The sequence below is a fragment of the Stegostoma tigrinum genome, chromosome 2 (assembly GCF_030684315.1).
Source record: "Stegostoma tigrinum isolate sSteTig4 chromosome 2, sSteTig4.hap1, whole genome shotgun sequence".
Lineage (NCBI taxonomy): Eukaryota > Metazoa > Chordata > Chondrichthyes > Orectolobiformes > Stegostomatidae > Stegostoma > Stegostoma tigrinum.
In genome coordinates, this window is record NC_081355.1 from 83,886,836 (window position 1) to 83,903,537 (window position 16,702).

At 41.0% G+C, this 16,702-nt stretch overlaps 1 protein-coding gene across 1 annotated transcript in view; it reads left to right on the top strand.

Moving 5' to 3' along the window:
• Window positions 1-16,702, top strand: part of pdk4 (pyruvate dehydrogenase kinase, isozyme 4) — a 58,950-nt gene that overhangs the window by 34,284 nt on the left and 7,964 nt on the right. The window contains exons 7-9 of the mRNA XM_048554175.2: window positions 10,050-10,126; window positions 10,796-10,894; window positions 12,594-12,704. Of these exons, the coding sequence (XP_048410132.1) occupies window positions 10,050-10,126; window positions 10,796-10,894; window positions 12,594-12,704 (287 nt within the window). The remainder of the gene's footprint in view (window positions 1-10,049; window positions 10,127-10,795; window positions 10,895-12,593; window positions 12,705-16,702) is intronic.

Below are 16,702 nucleotides of genomic sequence, written 5' to 3' on the forward strand. Positions count from 1 at the left end.
CAGGTAAGGATAGTGGGGATTGGACAATGGGAAGGGTGGGGCAAATAGATGAGGAAGCAGATGGACAGGACAAGGAGGCAGGGATGAGAGGGAGGATGTTCATGGGATGAGTCTGGGGCTAGGGAGATTTATAAACTGGTGAACTCCATGTTTGGGCCATCAGGCTGTAGGCTCCCGAGGCAAAATATGAGGTGTTGTTCTTCCAGATTGCATGTGGCATCATTGTGGCATTGGAGGAGGCCCAGAATGGACATGTCACCCAGGGAGCGAGAGGGGTAGTTAAAATGGTTAGCAATCAGAAGGTGCTGTTGATTATAGCGTAGAGAGAGCAGGTGCTCCACAAATCTGTCACCGAGTCTGCGTATTGGTCTCACCAATATCGACGGGGCCACATCGGGAGCAACAGATGCAGTAGATCAGGTTGGAGGATGTATAGGTGAACCCCTGTTGTATTTGGAAAATTTGTCTTTGGCCTCAGATGGAGGTGAGAGATGAGGTGTAGGGGCATGTGTAGCACCTCCTGTGGTTGTGGGAAAAGGTGCCAGGTGTGGTGGGGTTGGTGGGAAATGTGGACTGAACGAGGAATCACGGATTGAGCAGTCCCTACAAAGGGCAGATAGGGGTGGGGAGGGAAATATTTCTTTGGTTGTGAGGTCGGATTGTAGGTGGTGGAAATAGCAGAGAATGACGCGCTAGATGCGAGGTGGGGTGTTATGAGAGGACTGGGGGACTCTTTATTTTTGTTTGGAGGAGGTTTGAAGGCAGAAGTGTGAGAAATGCAAGAGATGCGTTTGAGGGCATTTTCAATCAACGGAGGGGGGATGTTGTGGTTCTTGAACAAGGAGGACATCTGGAATGTCTGTGAGTGGAGCGCTCCATATTTGGAGCAGATAAGGCAGAGAATTGGGAGTAAGGGATTGCACTCTTGCAGGAGGGTGGGTGAAAGGCGGTGTAGTCAAGGTATCGATGGGAGCCAGTGAGTTTGAAATGAGTGTTGGTGAAATAGATGGCTCTCTTGCTAGTCTCTGACCTGCTGTTGAAGCCACTGTATTTATGTGGTGAGTCAGTTAAGGATCTGGTCAATGTTAATCACCTGGATGTTGATAGTGGGGGATTTCAGTGATGGTAACTCCATTGAATGCCAAGGGCCAGTGGTTAGATTGTCTCTTATTGGAGATGGTTATTTCCTGGCATTTGTGTGATGCAAATATTATTTGCCTCTTGACAGCCCAAACCTGGATATTGTCCAGATTTTGTTGCATTTGAACATGGACTGCTTCTGAATCTGAGGACTTGTGAATGATGCTGAACATTGTGCAATTAGAGGTGAACATTGATTCATTGAAGCAGTCTCGGACACTATCCTGAAGAACTCCTGCAGTAATGCCCTGTAATTAAGCTGACTGACTTCCAACAGTGACAGTGATCTTCCTCTCTGCCAGGTGTGACTTCAATCAGTGGAGATTATCTCCTCTGAATCACATTGACTCCAGTTTTGCTAGGGTTCCTTGACGACACACTTGGGAAAATGCATCCTTGATGTGAACAGCAATCCTTCTCATCTCACCTCTGGAAAACAAGTCTTTTGTCTGTGGTTGAACCATGGCTGTAATGAGGTGAGGAGCTGAGTGGCCCTGGCGGAACCCAAACTGGGTGTCACTGAGCAGGTGCTGCTTGATAGCACGATTGATAAACACCTTCCATCACTTTACTGATGATAGGGAGTGGACTGAGGGGGCAGTAATTAGCTGCGTTGGGTTTGCCCTGTTTATGTGTACAGAACATAACTGGTCTATTTTCCACGGTGTTGGGTAGATACCAGTGTTCTAACCATATTGGATTGCTTGGCTAGGGGAGTGGCAGGTTCGGGAGCCCAGTTCTTCAGTACTTTTGCTGGAATGTTGTCAGGGCCCATTGCCTTTGCAGTATAAAGTGCCTCCAGCCGATTCTTGACATCATGTGGAGTGAATCAAAGAATAAAGACTGCTATCTGAATTGCTAGGGACCACTGCAGGAGGCCAAGATATTTAATCCATATAGCATTTATGTCTGAAAATTGCTACAAATGCTTCAACCTTATCTTCTGCACTGATTTGTTTGGCTCTTTTGTACTGAGGATGGGGATATTCGTGCAGCCTCCTCCTCTGAAGTTGTTTAACTTATAACTGGATCTGACAGAACTACAGAGCTTAGATCTGATCCACTGGTTTTCGAATTTCTTATCTCTGCCTATTGCTTGACGCTTATGATGTTTGGCATGCAAGTAATCCTATTTAGTAGGTTCACCAGGTTGACACTTCATTTTTGGATATACTTAGTGCCACTCCTGGCATGCCCCTGTCTCCACTCTCCATCGAACAGAGTTGATCTCCTGGCTTGATGTTAATCCTTGAGTGGGGGATATGCTGGGTCATGAGGTTGCAGATTGTGCTAGAGTACAATTTTGCTGCCGTTGATGGCCCACAGCCCTTCATGGATGCTTAGGCTTGAGCTGCTAGATCTGTTCAAAGCCTGTCCCATTTAGCACAGTGATGGTGACACACCACAATGGAAGGTGTTCTCAATGTAAAAGCCGGACAAGGATTGTGCACTGGTCACTCTTATTGATACTATCATATGTAGATGTATCTGCTGCGGTCAGATTCATAAGGGTGAGGTCAAGTATGTTTTTCCCTCTTGGTTCCCTCACCACCTCCACAGACCTAGTCTAGCAGCTATGTTCTTTCAGACCCGACCAACATAGCCAGTAGTGTTGCTGCTGAGCCACTCTTGGTGGTGGTCATTGAAATCCCTTACCCAGAGTATATTTGCACCCTTGCCACCATTGGTGCTTTCTCCATAGAGGAGTACTGATTTATCAGGCAAGTATGGATCATACATAGTAACCAGCAGGAGGTTTCCTTGCCCATGTTTAACTTGTTGAAACCATGAGACTTCATGGGTCCAGAGTCAATATTGCGAACTCGCAGGGCAATTCCCTCCCAACTGTATACAACTGTGCTGCCATCTCCGCTGGGTCTGTCCTACAGGTGGTATCCTTGTAGATGGTATACACCGATGGGGGTTACTTTTGTGTTGGTGGTAAATTGAGAGAATACTTATGGATGTGGTGCCAGTCAAGTGAGCTGCTCTGTCCTGATGTCAAGCTTCTTGAATATTGTTATCTATCCAGAGAAGTGGAGTGTATTCCATCACACTTTTGCCATGTGCTTTGTAGATGGTGGACAAACTTTAAAGAGTCAGGAGATGAGGTACTTGCTACAGGATTCCTAGCCTCTGGCCTGCTCATTAGCCACAGTATCATAATGGATGAAGTTAGGTGGTGTTTAGTGATGAGATCACATGGGCAGTAGGTCATTAGGCCCATCAAGTTTACTGTACTGTTCAGTGAGACCATGGTTGATATGATAATCCTCAACTCCACTTTTCTACCATTTCACCATTATCCTTGATTACCTTTACTGGTTAACACTCCATCAGTCTCAGTCTTGAATATATTTAATGACCCAATATCTACAGCACTTTGTGTTAAAGGAATTTGCACATTCACTGCCCTCTAAGAGAATTTCTCCTGATCTCTGCTTAAATGGCAACTCCTTATTGTGAGATTATGCTGTCCAGTCCTTGACTCTTTCACAAAGGAAAATAATCTCTCATTATGTACCCTGTCAGCCCCCTGGGAATTGTGTACATTTTTAAACTCCGCTGAGTAAATGCCCAATATACTCCACTTCACTTCTGAAGAAAATTCTTCCCTACTCAAGATCAACCAAGTGAACCTTCTCTGGACAGCCTCTAATGCCAGTACATCCTTCTATGGGGAACAAAACTGTTCCCAAATTCCAGCTGTAGTCTAACAAATACCTTGTATAATTTCAACGAGCCCTCTATATTTAGAAGCCATTACCTTTGAGATAAAGGCCAATAGGCCATTTGCCTTCCTTGTAACTGTAGATGCACAAGGACACCCAAATCTCCATGGTGTGTGGTTTTTCTGCAATCTTTCTAAATGTAAATAATGCTTACCCCTTCTATTCTTACTGCCAAATACAAAATTTCACGTTTTCCCACATTAACCAGTTAGCAGATGGAAAATACCAATATGCCTAACCTGTCTATATCCTTCTGCAGACTCTGTTATCCTCACCATTTGCCTTCCCACCTATTTTTGTGTTCTCTACAAACTTGGCTGTAGTACATTTACTTCCCTGTCTTAAGTGCGAGATCTGCTTGCAGTCTATTCTATTTAGTGCAGTGATTGTATCACAAACAGGCTGGTTAGATCGGCTGATCAGTGGAAAATAGGATTCCATCTTTGTAAGTGTGAGGTGATGAACTTGGGTGTAGTCAAACAAGGCAAGAGAATACCTGATGAACAGTAGGACCCTGGGAAGCAAAAAAGATCAAAGGGACCTTGGTGTTCAGGTCCACCAGTTATTAAATGTAGTAAGAGAGATAGATAAAGTAAGACAACATTTGAGATCAAGTACAAACTTGCTGGAAAAGCTCAGCAGGTCTGGCAGCATCTGTGAAGGAGAAAACACAGTTAACATTTCGGGTCCGGTGACCCTTCCTCAGAACTGAGAAGAGTTCGTTCTGAGGAAGGGTTACCGGACCCAAAACGTTAACTCTGTTCTGTCCTCCACAGATGCTGCCAGACCTGCTGAGCTTTTCCAGCAACTTTGTTTTTGTTCCTGATTTACAGCATCCAGTTCTTTTGGTTTTTATACAATGTTTGGGATACCTGCTTGTATTAGCTGAGGCATATAGGGAGGGTATACTGGAACTGAATAAAAGTTGGTGAGACCACAGCTAGAGTTGTTTGCAGTTCTGGAATCCACATTATAGCAGGAGTTTGATTGCACTGAAGAGGGTGCAGAGGAGATTTACCACAATGTTGCATGGGCTGAGGTTGTTTTTCTTGGAGCAGAGGAGACTGAGGCAGGGGGAGCATTATTCAGGTAGATAAAATTATGTGCAGATACAGTAGACAAGAAGAAACTTTTCCCCTTGGTCAAGGGATCAAGGGAAGGGGCAGGAGATTTAGAGGAGATGTGAAGAAATGTGCTATTCACTCAGAAGATGTTTGGGAATTTGGAAGTCAATGCCTGTCAAGTTAGTAGACGTTTAGGATGCCGAATCAAGAGGACTCCCAGGGTAACTCAATTCAGACTGTATTCCACTGTGCTGACACCTCCATGAGTCTGCGCTACCATTGCCTGGGACATTTAGCTGTAAGGTATGGTTCCATGAGTATCAAGTCTGTGAGATGGCTCCCTCAATTTTGGTAGTAGCTCCCAAGTATTAATAAGGAAGACTTTGCCAAGTCAACAGGGTTGAATTCACCTTTCTTTCTCTATCTATTTCTGAGCTCCCTTCCCCTACTCCACCCCTATTTCTGAAGAAGTGTCCTGACCCGAAAGGTCAACATTCCTGCTCCTCTGATGCTGCCTGGCCTGTTGTGTTCCTCCACCTCCACACTGTTTTATCTCTGACTCCAGCATCTGCAGTTCTGACTATCTCTTTAAAGCCATAGTATTGTAACACTTGCTTCTGGAACTGGAGGAGGGCCATTGGTAAAATAGTTTCATTTGGTTGAATCTTACATTTTATTGGCCAACTGTGTGCCAAGTTTTTAGGAGGGATTCTCACAACAAAACCCCACAAGAATTATTGCTGTATCTAATCATAGATACTTCATTAGCAAATTACTCCTTCAAAATGACTTCCCTTACGTCTGATTCTCGGCACACCTTACCATGCACAATTCTCAGAATGACTCGGCATTCACAAGATTTTCATCAAAAAAAACCAGCATCATGTATGCTCAGGCCATATTGAGGAAAGGCTGCTAATTACATGGACAAGCAGCGACAATCCAGTATTGCCTCTCACTGGCAGAGCAATAGCACAACAGACAAGCTGTTCATTCTTCAGCCTCAGCACGTACACCAATTTGGTGAATGTATTGTCCCAGCTGTGTGACCAACACATTAGATCGAAAGGGAGTGCCTGTTGCACTCTGACTTCCTTCCTATTTCCAGATCAATCATTCATCTTTTCATTGTGTTCAGCTCTGAGCATCAATAAATTTACATTTACAGTTGATGAAGTGACGGTCTCTACTTCTGATAGCAACCTGTAATGTCTTTGACAAACATTGGCCTCACTTGCTAATTTCAATATTGTGCAGGTAAGGAGAGGAAAATGAAATGTTAGCCTTCTTGTCAAAGGGAATGAACTAAAAATATAGGTGATTTTGCTAAAACAATATAAGGCACTTGTCAAACCACATTTGAAATAGTGCGAACAGTTTTTGAGCCCTTACATAAGGAAAGATAATATTGGCGTTAGAAGCTGTCCAGAGAAGTTCACTGGGATGATCCTATTTATGGATTGTCTTATGAGGATAGGTTGAGTAAGTTGGCCCTATAACTATTGGAGTTTGGAAGAATGAGATGACCCTGTTGAAACGTACGGAATTCTTTGGTGACTCAGTAGAATAGAAGCAGAAAAGTTGTTTCCCCTTGAGGGAGAGTTTAAGAGCAGAGGGTGTAATCTTTGATTTAAAACAGAGATGAAGAGGACTTTCTTCTCTGAGGGTAATGAATCCTTTTAGTTCTTTGCAGATAGCTGTGGAGGCTGGGTCATTAAGTATTCAGAGCTGAGATAGAATTTTAATTGTGGTTGACCCGTAACTGCTCTCTAGACAATCAGGAATGTGAAATAAATGCTGACATAGCCAATGATGCCCACATCTGTGAATGAATTTTTTAAAAATCCATGGGCTTAATGGTCTACTTCTTTTAAATCTAATGGTCTTATGCACAGACAGTTAAGCTCATTTGTAGTTTGCTCCTGAATAATAACATTTTGATCCATCTTTCATCTATTTGCAAGTTTTTATGTGTTGAGTTGTGCTATTAACGTGGATTTGCAGCAAGAAGCAAGGATACATTTTCCCTCAACCCTGATTTAAGGAAGCCTGCGTTATTAGCTTTATAAACATATAATGTGTTTTTTATTATTAATGAAGGAGAGCAGAAGCAGAAACCTCCAATCTAAAGCTGTCTTTGAAACAAGAATTTGCACAGTTGAAATGAACCTCTGATATGAATGTAGAAGGTGATCACATCAAGATGAAATTTTACAGTTCTTCATCGTTTTTAACCTTTTGAGGATACCACGCGTAACTCATTGCAGTTGTGAAATTATAATCATGTCTGCTGAAGAAATGAAAATCTCCTATGTCTGCAGGATGATATTTCCCACGATTGTTTGTACATTATGCCTAGCAGGTCCTGACATTCTTTAATATGAAATTACAAGGCTGATTTTTTTATCAGTGTATCTTTTGATGGTGACCCTTGACTACCTCTGCAACCATATCGAAAAATTGTGCACACATTAAAGTTAATCATCAGGATATAGTGTGGTGTTCAGTGATTTCTTGATAATTGAGCAACTCCCCATGTAGCACGTATTTGTAAAATTGTCCCCAACAGGTAAATGGAGAATTAATCAAAAGACTATCTGCTTGCCTATTCAACATGCACCCTGGTGCTTTCTCCTGTAACTTCTGTAACTGCTGTTCACAATCTGTCTATCAGTCTGATAGAAAAGTGCTAACTTTCCTGAAGAGAATATTGACCTTTATTGTCTCTCATTTTTTTGCAACCAATTTTGATATAATTTTCCTCTATTTTCTCCAGTCTATTCAATCACTTTAGAGCTTTGTGCTTTAAATTATCTATTGGATGTCACTTTATTTTTCCCTTTCATTCCAGCGTTTATCATTGTCACAGTCTTTCTTGTTTTTCATTTAATGCCACAATGGTCCTCTGAAACCTTCCCCGTTTTCATTAAACTCCAAAAACACAAGCGTAAGTGCTTTTCTCTTCCCTACATCTTGTGCTAAGCCATTCTCAGGAACTCAGAATATTAGACCTCTTTACTACTTCAATGCAGCTTAGCTTCAGATAATCACACTTCTTAATAGTATCTGCTAACAGTGTTATTGTTAAAAAAGAGTATATTGTAAATATAGCACAAAACTTGGGAATTTGGTAAGAATAGAGAAATTCAGAACAGGAAAGGAGAAAGATGGTGTCTTTTTTTGCCTGCAGTACTTGTGGCGATTCTTGTTAGCATTAATCAATAAGCATGTCAGTTTTCTCTTTTTTTAATGCTTAGTGCACATTAATAGGTAGAAAGCAAAAAAAAAACTCAGTTCAGAATCTTGTAGGGCATGGTGAGATTTATAGAAGCATTAATCAAGAAATAGCTTGAGGCCAATTCCAACTTTGGGAGCATCTTTCTGCATTTTTTTAGGCTCATGATGTGGGTTTCTCAAAAAAAAACCTGAAAACTACTTGAGAAACCCAGCAGGTCTGGTAGCACCTGTGAAGAGAGAAACAGAGTTAAACTTTCAAGTCCGATATGAGACTTCTTCAATTCAGTGGGTGACATTTTACACACATTAACAAGATACAGGTGAGGTGCCGGAGGATGGAAAGAATGCAAATGTTGTTCCATCGTTTGAAAAAGATACAAAGGCTATATCAAACAATTTTGGCTAGTTAGTCTTACTTTGGTGTGGGAAAATTGTTGGAATCAATCTTGTGAAATTGGATAAACTGTTACTCGTCCGTGTCTTTCTAAGTAACAGATAGTAAGCATGGCTTTGTTAAAAGATGGTTATGCCTTACAAATTTGATTGAATTCTTTGAGGAAGTGGCAAGGAGGATCGATGAGAGTAGTGTAGTGGATGTTGTTTATATGGATTTTAGTAAGGCATTTTATAAGGCATGGCAGACTGGTCCAAAAACTAAAAGCCCATGGGATACAGGATAATGTGTTGAATTGGATCCAAAGTTGGCTTAGTAACAGGAAACAAAAGATAATGTTCAATGGCTACCCTTGCAAATAGAAGGTTGTTTCAAGTGGTGCTCCACAGGATCTAGCATAGGTCCCCTGCTGTTGGTTTTATACCCGAACGATTTGGATTTAAACATGGGAGGCATGATTAGTTCTTTACAGATTTGGTTTTGGAGAAGGTAAAGGCAAAAACTGTTAAGCTCATATTCAAAGTAGCAGTATTTATTATACACTCATACTATTATATATGGTCAACACGTATCAGACTCCGGCCAGTAGTTACGAGTTAATAATTAATTGATGCTCCTTGAATATTCAAATCAATTTGCACAGAGAGTCACATTTTCAAGTGTGTCTCCTTGTGAGCTTTTCCCAGAGGGCTCTAACTCGACCCATTCATGGATTTTTACACCCATAGTATGTGGCATCACTACAAAGTTGCTCCGGGGTCTAAATCCCTTTCACAACAATATATAAGGAAACATAGAAGGTAATCTGCAAACAGGAAGGCCAGCTAAATCAGTTGGAGTTGTGTTGGTTGAGATATGTCCATTGTTGAAACTACAAGAATAATTCAGGGTTTGTTTAATAAAGTTTCATGCAATCTTTTGCAGCCAAATGAACAAGGATTTGTTATTTGTTTAATGTACTCACAAATACTCAGTATTTCATTGGAACATCTGCCTTGCATGCGGTCTCATATTTTGATTGGGATTGAATGCTCAATTGCTTGATTAGGATAAATGTATGAGAAAAATGTATTTGAAATCTGTTTATGCTTTAAACATGTATATGTATCCTTCACAAAACCAAAATTATGACTAAGGCTTAAACTTCTTAAATCAAAGATTTGATTTGTTTTGCTTCCACTGTAAATCATAAACAAAATCGTACGTATATTTCTCTACTCAAGCTCCATAATTAAGAGATCTACCAAAGCCGATTTGGTATTTCAAATGCTATGGGTGAATTTTGAACGTTGAAATTTTTAGTGGAGATAATTCAGATTGTGACCAAGTTTTCAGTGTAATTAACATTACTATATATTTACATTTACATTATTGAAGTTTTTTAAAGTAGATCAGAAGAAAATATTCAACTCCATAATTTATTAGTACAGCAGAGCAATTGCCATGATCTACATATGATTTTTCTTCCTTTCTCTTCCAAAGGAAAAGCCTCAGGGCATCCTATTCAAATTGTCTATGTTCCTTCCCATTTGTACCATATGCTTTTTGAACTTTTTAAGGTAAGAATCAACAACCTGTTGCAATCTACTTATGAAGTGTGAAACATGGCATTGGCTTCTGGAATCATGGAGGTCTAGCATAGCAGAGCTCATGTGACTAGAGTTGTTTAGCCATGAGTTTGATGGATGAAATTCATTTAAATATAATGCTGTAGTCATAATTGAAATCTAAAGTGGCTGTGCAGAGCAGGAATGGGGAATGCCCTTCAGTTCTGTAATTTGAAATCCATGTTGGTACACTTTTGGGGCAATTCAAGCACATTTTGCATTTAATACAGTGTTCCTGGTAGTTTTGGAATATTTATTTGTTTTCTAATTTTGTTTGGAATTCATTCACATCAGCTGTGAGAATGTTACCAAAAACAGCCATAAGGAATGTTCTCAAATAGAGATGGCCACTAATTAGAAATGTATGAGTACTTGGAGGCAAGTTAATCGAGCAAGAAGAAAATCATGCTGAATGTATGTTTTCTAGAATTAAGTTTTATAGATTGTGTATAGTATCTAATTTTTTATTTGAACTAGGAGCAATGACAACAATGAGCAATAATCTGTCTCAGAAATTTGAACAGAAAAGATATGCTGCTATAGATGTGCAATCAAAAAGCTACCCCACAAATGTCATAATATCTTTATAAGCTGTGCCCCTGGTTTTCTGTTCAATTTCAGAATGCAATGCGAGCTACAGTGGAGAGTAACGAATCCAGTACTACTGTACCTCCTATTAAAGTAATGGTTGCTTTAGGAAATGAAGACCTTACCATTAAAGTAAGTTTAAATCAGCTTAAACAGTATCAAGGGACCTGATTGTTGTTATTAAAGGAGATAATAGCCCTAGACTGATTTTTAAAAATCCCCATGGATAGATGGCATTAATCACAGAATGCTGAAAGAGCCTATGGAACAGATTTGTTAAACAGCAAAACTAATTATGAAGAAATAGTTTAATACTTTAGAGACATCTGTAAATAGAAAACAGGCGGGTATGGAGCATATTAAAAATGGGCATAACAACAGTCAGTGGTACCTGCCGATACTGTAGTCTTCAATTCCTTAAATGAATGGTAAGGGGGATGTACTGAATGGAGTGTCTGAAGATTTAGTCAGGACTTAACAGTGTTTCTAATTTACTATACTGACGTAGATTCAGAAATTTTCTAAAAACGGAAAGAACTGCAGATGCTGTAAATCAAGGAACAAAAACAAAGTTGCTGGAAAAGCTCAGCAGGTTGGCAGTATTTGTGAAGTAAAAAACAGTTAACATTTTGGGTCCAATGACCCTTCCTCAGTTCAGAGGTACATACTGAAAATAGTAGAGGGAAAAAAAAAGCACCTTCGCCTTCCTTTGAATGGCACAAGTAGAACAAGGTGAGCAGACATAGTTTAAAACTAAGGAGAATATAATTTTATAATCATTTCAAATCTAGTATATGGTAATACAGAGCAATTGTTCATTACATTTTCTTCAAACTTCATCTGTTTTTCACAAAGATCTTGCCAGTTTTTAAGTAAATGGATTTAAGCCTTTGAATATACAGATATGGGAGGAGATGGAGACAATTTGGCCTCTGGAGCCTGCTCTACCACTTGATAAAATCATGCCTGATCTGATTGTGGTCTCAACTTCACTCTCCCATTTGTGTCCCATAACTGTGACTCTCTTTCTTTTTGATTAAAAATCCATCTAACTCAATTTTGGATGCACTCAGTGGCAAAACTTGCACCGGATGTGTGGGAAAGATAATTCTACAGACTAACAGCTGTCGGAGTGAAAATAAATTCGACATTACTTCAGTCTTGAATGAGAGGCCTCCAATGATTAAACCATGCTCCTAGTTCTAGACATCCCCACAATGGAAAAATCTTCTTAGCCTACACATTGTTAAATCACTTCAGGATCTTACAAATTGACATCTGTCGTTGGGAAAATGTTAGAAACTGTTGTGAAAGATCTAATAGTGAAGCATTGAGAAATACATGATATAATCAGACAGAATCAACATGGTTTCATGAAGGGAAAATCGTGCCAGGCAAATTTATTAGAGTTCTTTGAAGAGATAACAAGTATGATAAATAAAGGGATACCAGTAGTGGAAGTGTATTTGCTATCTCTTAAAGATGTTCAATAAGGTGCACCTATGGTTTTGCCATCATCAATTCTTTAACCCAGGTATAATGATCAATAAATGGAATAAACACAAATAATCTGGTCAAGAAAATGTTCTTTAATCATTTTGGATGTTATGAGAGGTACCCTTTGGATCTGTGAATACACAAATCATTAGGCCAAATGGCTTTCTTTATCCCCACATTCTTATGTTGTGAATGTATTTGGCAGAATATGAATTTGACTTATTTTCCAGTTAATGAAGAATAGATTTGAATACTTACTTTTTTTGTATTCTTGCTCCCTGGGTTTTCTTCTTGAACCAAGAGTAATGATGGTCAAAATTACCTTTGCTTTTAGATTTCTGACAGAGGCGGTGGTGTCCCTCTCCGTAAAATTGATCGACTGTTCAGTTACATGTATTCCACAGCTCCCAAGCCAGTAGTACAGAATCTCCAAACAGCTCCTCTGGTAAGTAATCGTTATATGTAACTGCATATAAATCTTCATTATTTTTTCTTCCACACCCTTCCATAAATTTTTCTCCTTTATTCCCTTAATAGTTGATGTTCACTGAAGCCTGTGACAACTTAGATGTCACCAATCTTCTTGACCTTATCCATTTTATGCCTGGATATCGAATATCAGACTTCAGTTGTAGGGGCCCCAGTTCTGTTATATTTCAATGCTATATGCACTCATTTTCCAGCAGAATAATTGGCAGCAAGAAGAAATCCAGCTATTTTCTTTTCTCCTTTCCATACAGAAATTGAGTAACTAGACCGCTGACTTTTGTTCTTTATTGTATAGTGGCAGGTTTGCTCTTTCCAGGACTTTGTTTTTGTTGGGGGTGTGCGGCACGGACCCTTGTGGATTATAAATATAATTAATTGTTCTATTAATCTGCATATATTTCAAATTGTCTGTATTTGCATTTAAGACCACGACTAATAGGAACAGAAATAGACGGTTCAGCCCTTTAGCCTGCTCTGCCGTTCAGTAGTATTATGGCTGATCCAACATTCCTCATATCCATTTTCTTACATTTTCCCCGTAGCTCTTGATACCCCAACTGATCAATAACTTATCTGTTTCAGCTTTAAATATACATAAGGGTTTCCCCAACAGCTGTCTGTGGTAAGGAATTCCAAAGACTCAACTCTTTGAGAGAAGAAATTCCTCCTCATCTCAATCTTAATTGGCTTCATTCTGAGACTATGTCCTATGGTCTTAGATACTCCCATGAGGCAACATGTCCTTTCAGCATTTATCCTATAAAACCCCTTAAGAATTCTATATGTTTCAATGAGATCACCTCTTGTTCTCCTAAACTCCAGTGAGTACGGTCCTGACCTGATTAATCTTTGCTCATCCGACAATCCCTCCACACTAAGGATCATCCTTCTGTACTCTCTGAACTGCCTGCTGTGAAATGACATCTTTCATTAAATAAGCAGACCAAAAATGCTCTCAGTACTCCAGATCTGGTCTTGCCAACACCTTGTACAGTAGAATAAATCTTCCCTATTCTTATACTGTAACTCTCTTGAAGTAACGGCAAACATTCCATTAGTCTTCCTGATTACCTGCTGCACCTGTGTGCTAGCTTTCTGTGTTTCAAGTACAAGCACGCTCAACCGATCATCAATACCATTTCTGCCACCTCCAGCAAGATACCACCACCAGACACCTTTTCCCCTTCCCTCCCTTGTCTGCCATTCACAGGGACCATTCCCTCCAGGACACCCTGGTCCACACTTCCTTCACCCCCAACACCTTCCCACAGCCGTACAACATCTTCCCCTGAAACCGATGAAGATGCAATACCTGCCCATTTACCTCCTCCCTCCCCAGTATCCAGTGGCCCAAAAATACCTTCCAGGTGAAGCAAAACTTCACCTGAACTTCCCACAATCTAGCCTACTGCATTTGCTGCTCACAATGTGGTCTCCTCTATGTTGGGGAAAGAAAGCATAGACTTGGTGACCACTTCATAGGACATCTACGTTCTGCTTGCAAAAAAGACCCTGAACTCCCTGTTGTCTGCCACTTCATTGCACCACCCTGCTCCCTACCAACGTCTCTGTCTCTAGCGTGCTGCGGTGTTCCAGTGAGTCCCAATGCAAGCTGGAGGAACAACACTTCATTTTCCACTTGGACCCTGCAGCACACCGAACTCAATATTGAGTTCAATAATTTTAGGACCTAAACTGTCCCATGTCCTGACCCCCTACCCCACACACCAGACCTTGTTACCACACAGCCTGCCATTACACACCCCTTGTTGTTCATCACTAACAGTCCCCAATAACAACAATGCACCCTCCCAGCCTGATCATTAGCAACTCCTTTGTCTGTCCAACTGTCTTTCTCTCTCTTTGGGCTCTACCCTGTCGTTTACTCTCTACTCCACCCACCTCCCTATATATAAACTGACATTTTCCCAGCCGCTATCAGTTCTGAGGAAGGGTCACCGGACTCAAAACATTAACTCTGTTTTCTCCTTCACAGATGCGCCCGACGTGCTGAACATCTCCAGCAACTTTGTTTTTGCTCCTGATTTACAGTATCCACAGTTCTTTCAGTTTTTACAAGTAGCCTCAAGTTCATTTTTGTTGCAGATTTCTGTATTGAAATGACATTCTGTTCTTTTGTTCTCTCTTCCAAAAAGAACAATTCCACGTTATTGACTGATAATGGGAACTGCAGATGCTGGAGAATTCAAGATAATAAAATGTGAGGCTGGATGAACACAGCAGGCCCAGCAGCATCTCAGGAGCACAAAAGCTGACGTTTCGGGCCTAGACCCTTCATCAGAGAGGGGGATGGGGTGAGGGTTCTGGAATAAATAGGGAGAGAGGGGGACGCGGACCGAAGATGGAGAGAAAAGAAGATAGGTGGAGAGGAGAGTATAGGTGGGGAGGTAGGGAGGGGATAGGTCAGTCCAGGGAAGACGGACAGGTCAAGGAGGTGGGATGAGGTTAGTAGGTAGGAGATGGAGGTGCGGCTTGGGGTGGGAGGAAGGGATGGGTGAGAGGAAGAACAGGTTAGGGAGGCAGAGACAGGTTGGACTGGTTTTGGGATGCAGTGGGTGGAGGGGAAGAGCTGGGCTGGTTGTGTGGTGCAGTGGGGGGAGGGGACGAACTGGGCTGGTTTTGGGATGCGGTGGGGGAAGGGGAGATTTTGAAGCTGGTGAAGTCCACATTGATACCATTAGGCTGCAGGGTTCCCAGGCGGAATATGAGTTGCTGTTCCTGCAACCTTCGGATGGCATCATTGTGGCACTGCAGGAGGCCCATGATGGACATGCCATCTAAAGAATGGGAGGGGGAGTGGAAATGGTTTGCGACTGGGAGGTGCAGTTGTTTATTGCGAACCGAGCAGAGGTGTTCTGCAAAGTGGTCCCCTCCCTACCTCCCCACCTATACTCTCCTCTCCACCTATCTTCTTTTCTCTCCATCTTCGGTCCGCCTCCCACTCTCTCCCTATTTATTCCAGAACCCTCACCCCATCCCCCTCTCTGATGAAGGGTCTAGGCCCGAAACGTCAGCTTTTGTGCTCCTGAGATGCTGCTGGGCCTGCTGTGTTCATCCAGCTTCACATTTTATTATCTTGAATTCCACATTATATTCAATTTGCCAACTTTTTGCCCACTTAACCTAACAACTTCTCTCTTTGAACTGTATCCCTTGCCCAACCTGCCTCACCATCTGTTTTTGTGTCATCTCTAAATGTAGCTACAGTAAATTCACTTCCTTCCTCCAAGTCATCTATATACATTGTAAATAGTTCTGGTTGCAGTACTAATGCCCGTGGAATCCCACTGTTCACAGGTCGTTACCTTGAAAAAGAACCCTAAAATATTCTGATTTAGGAGTTATTCACCATCCGACAGCTATGCAAAACAAGTTATTTCCAAACTCCCAAGTCTGCAACTTCCATGCTGAATGATGAAGCAAGATTGACATACTTAGGTAAAGTACACAGGCTTTGAGTGGTAGAAATCCAGGATCAAAGCCATGTGATGTCCGTGGGATTCATGTTGGACTTTGCTACAGAGGCCATTATAGAAGCTAAGTATGGTGTAAACTATGTAACCCTGGAGTTCTAAAAGCAAAACCTGTTTAATGACAGTAAAACGGCTATTATGGAGTAGATGTCAGATGTAATCTGAGCTTCTCATGTGCGACATTGCATCCAAGAAAAATTCTACAATCCACTGCTCTTGGATGGCAGGCCATCTAAGGGAGTGAGAGTCAAAAAAACAAGATTTTTTTGTAAGAAGCCGAATTATTTACATTCAAGAAAATACATAGGTCATTGCTAAAATGAGTTTGAACTTAGTTTGCCTACTGGCATAATGGGGAGAAAAGTCACTTGATGCAAAACTAAGCAAACAAACTTTATTTAAGAAAGTATGTACTATCAAGTAAATTATTATAAAATATGTATCTCCATGCGTTATCATG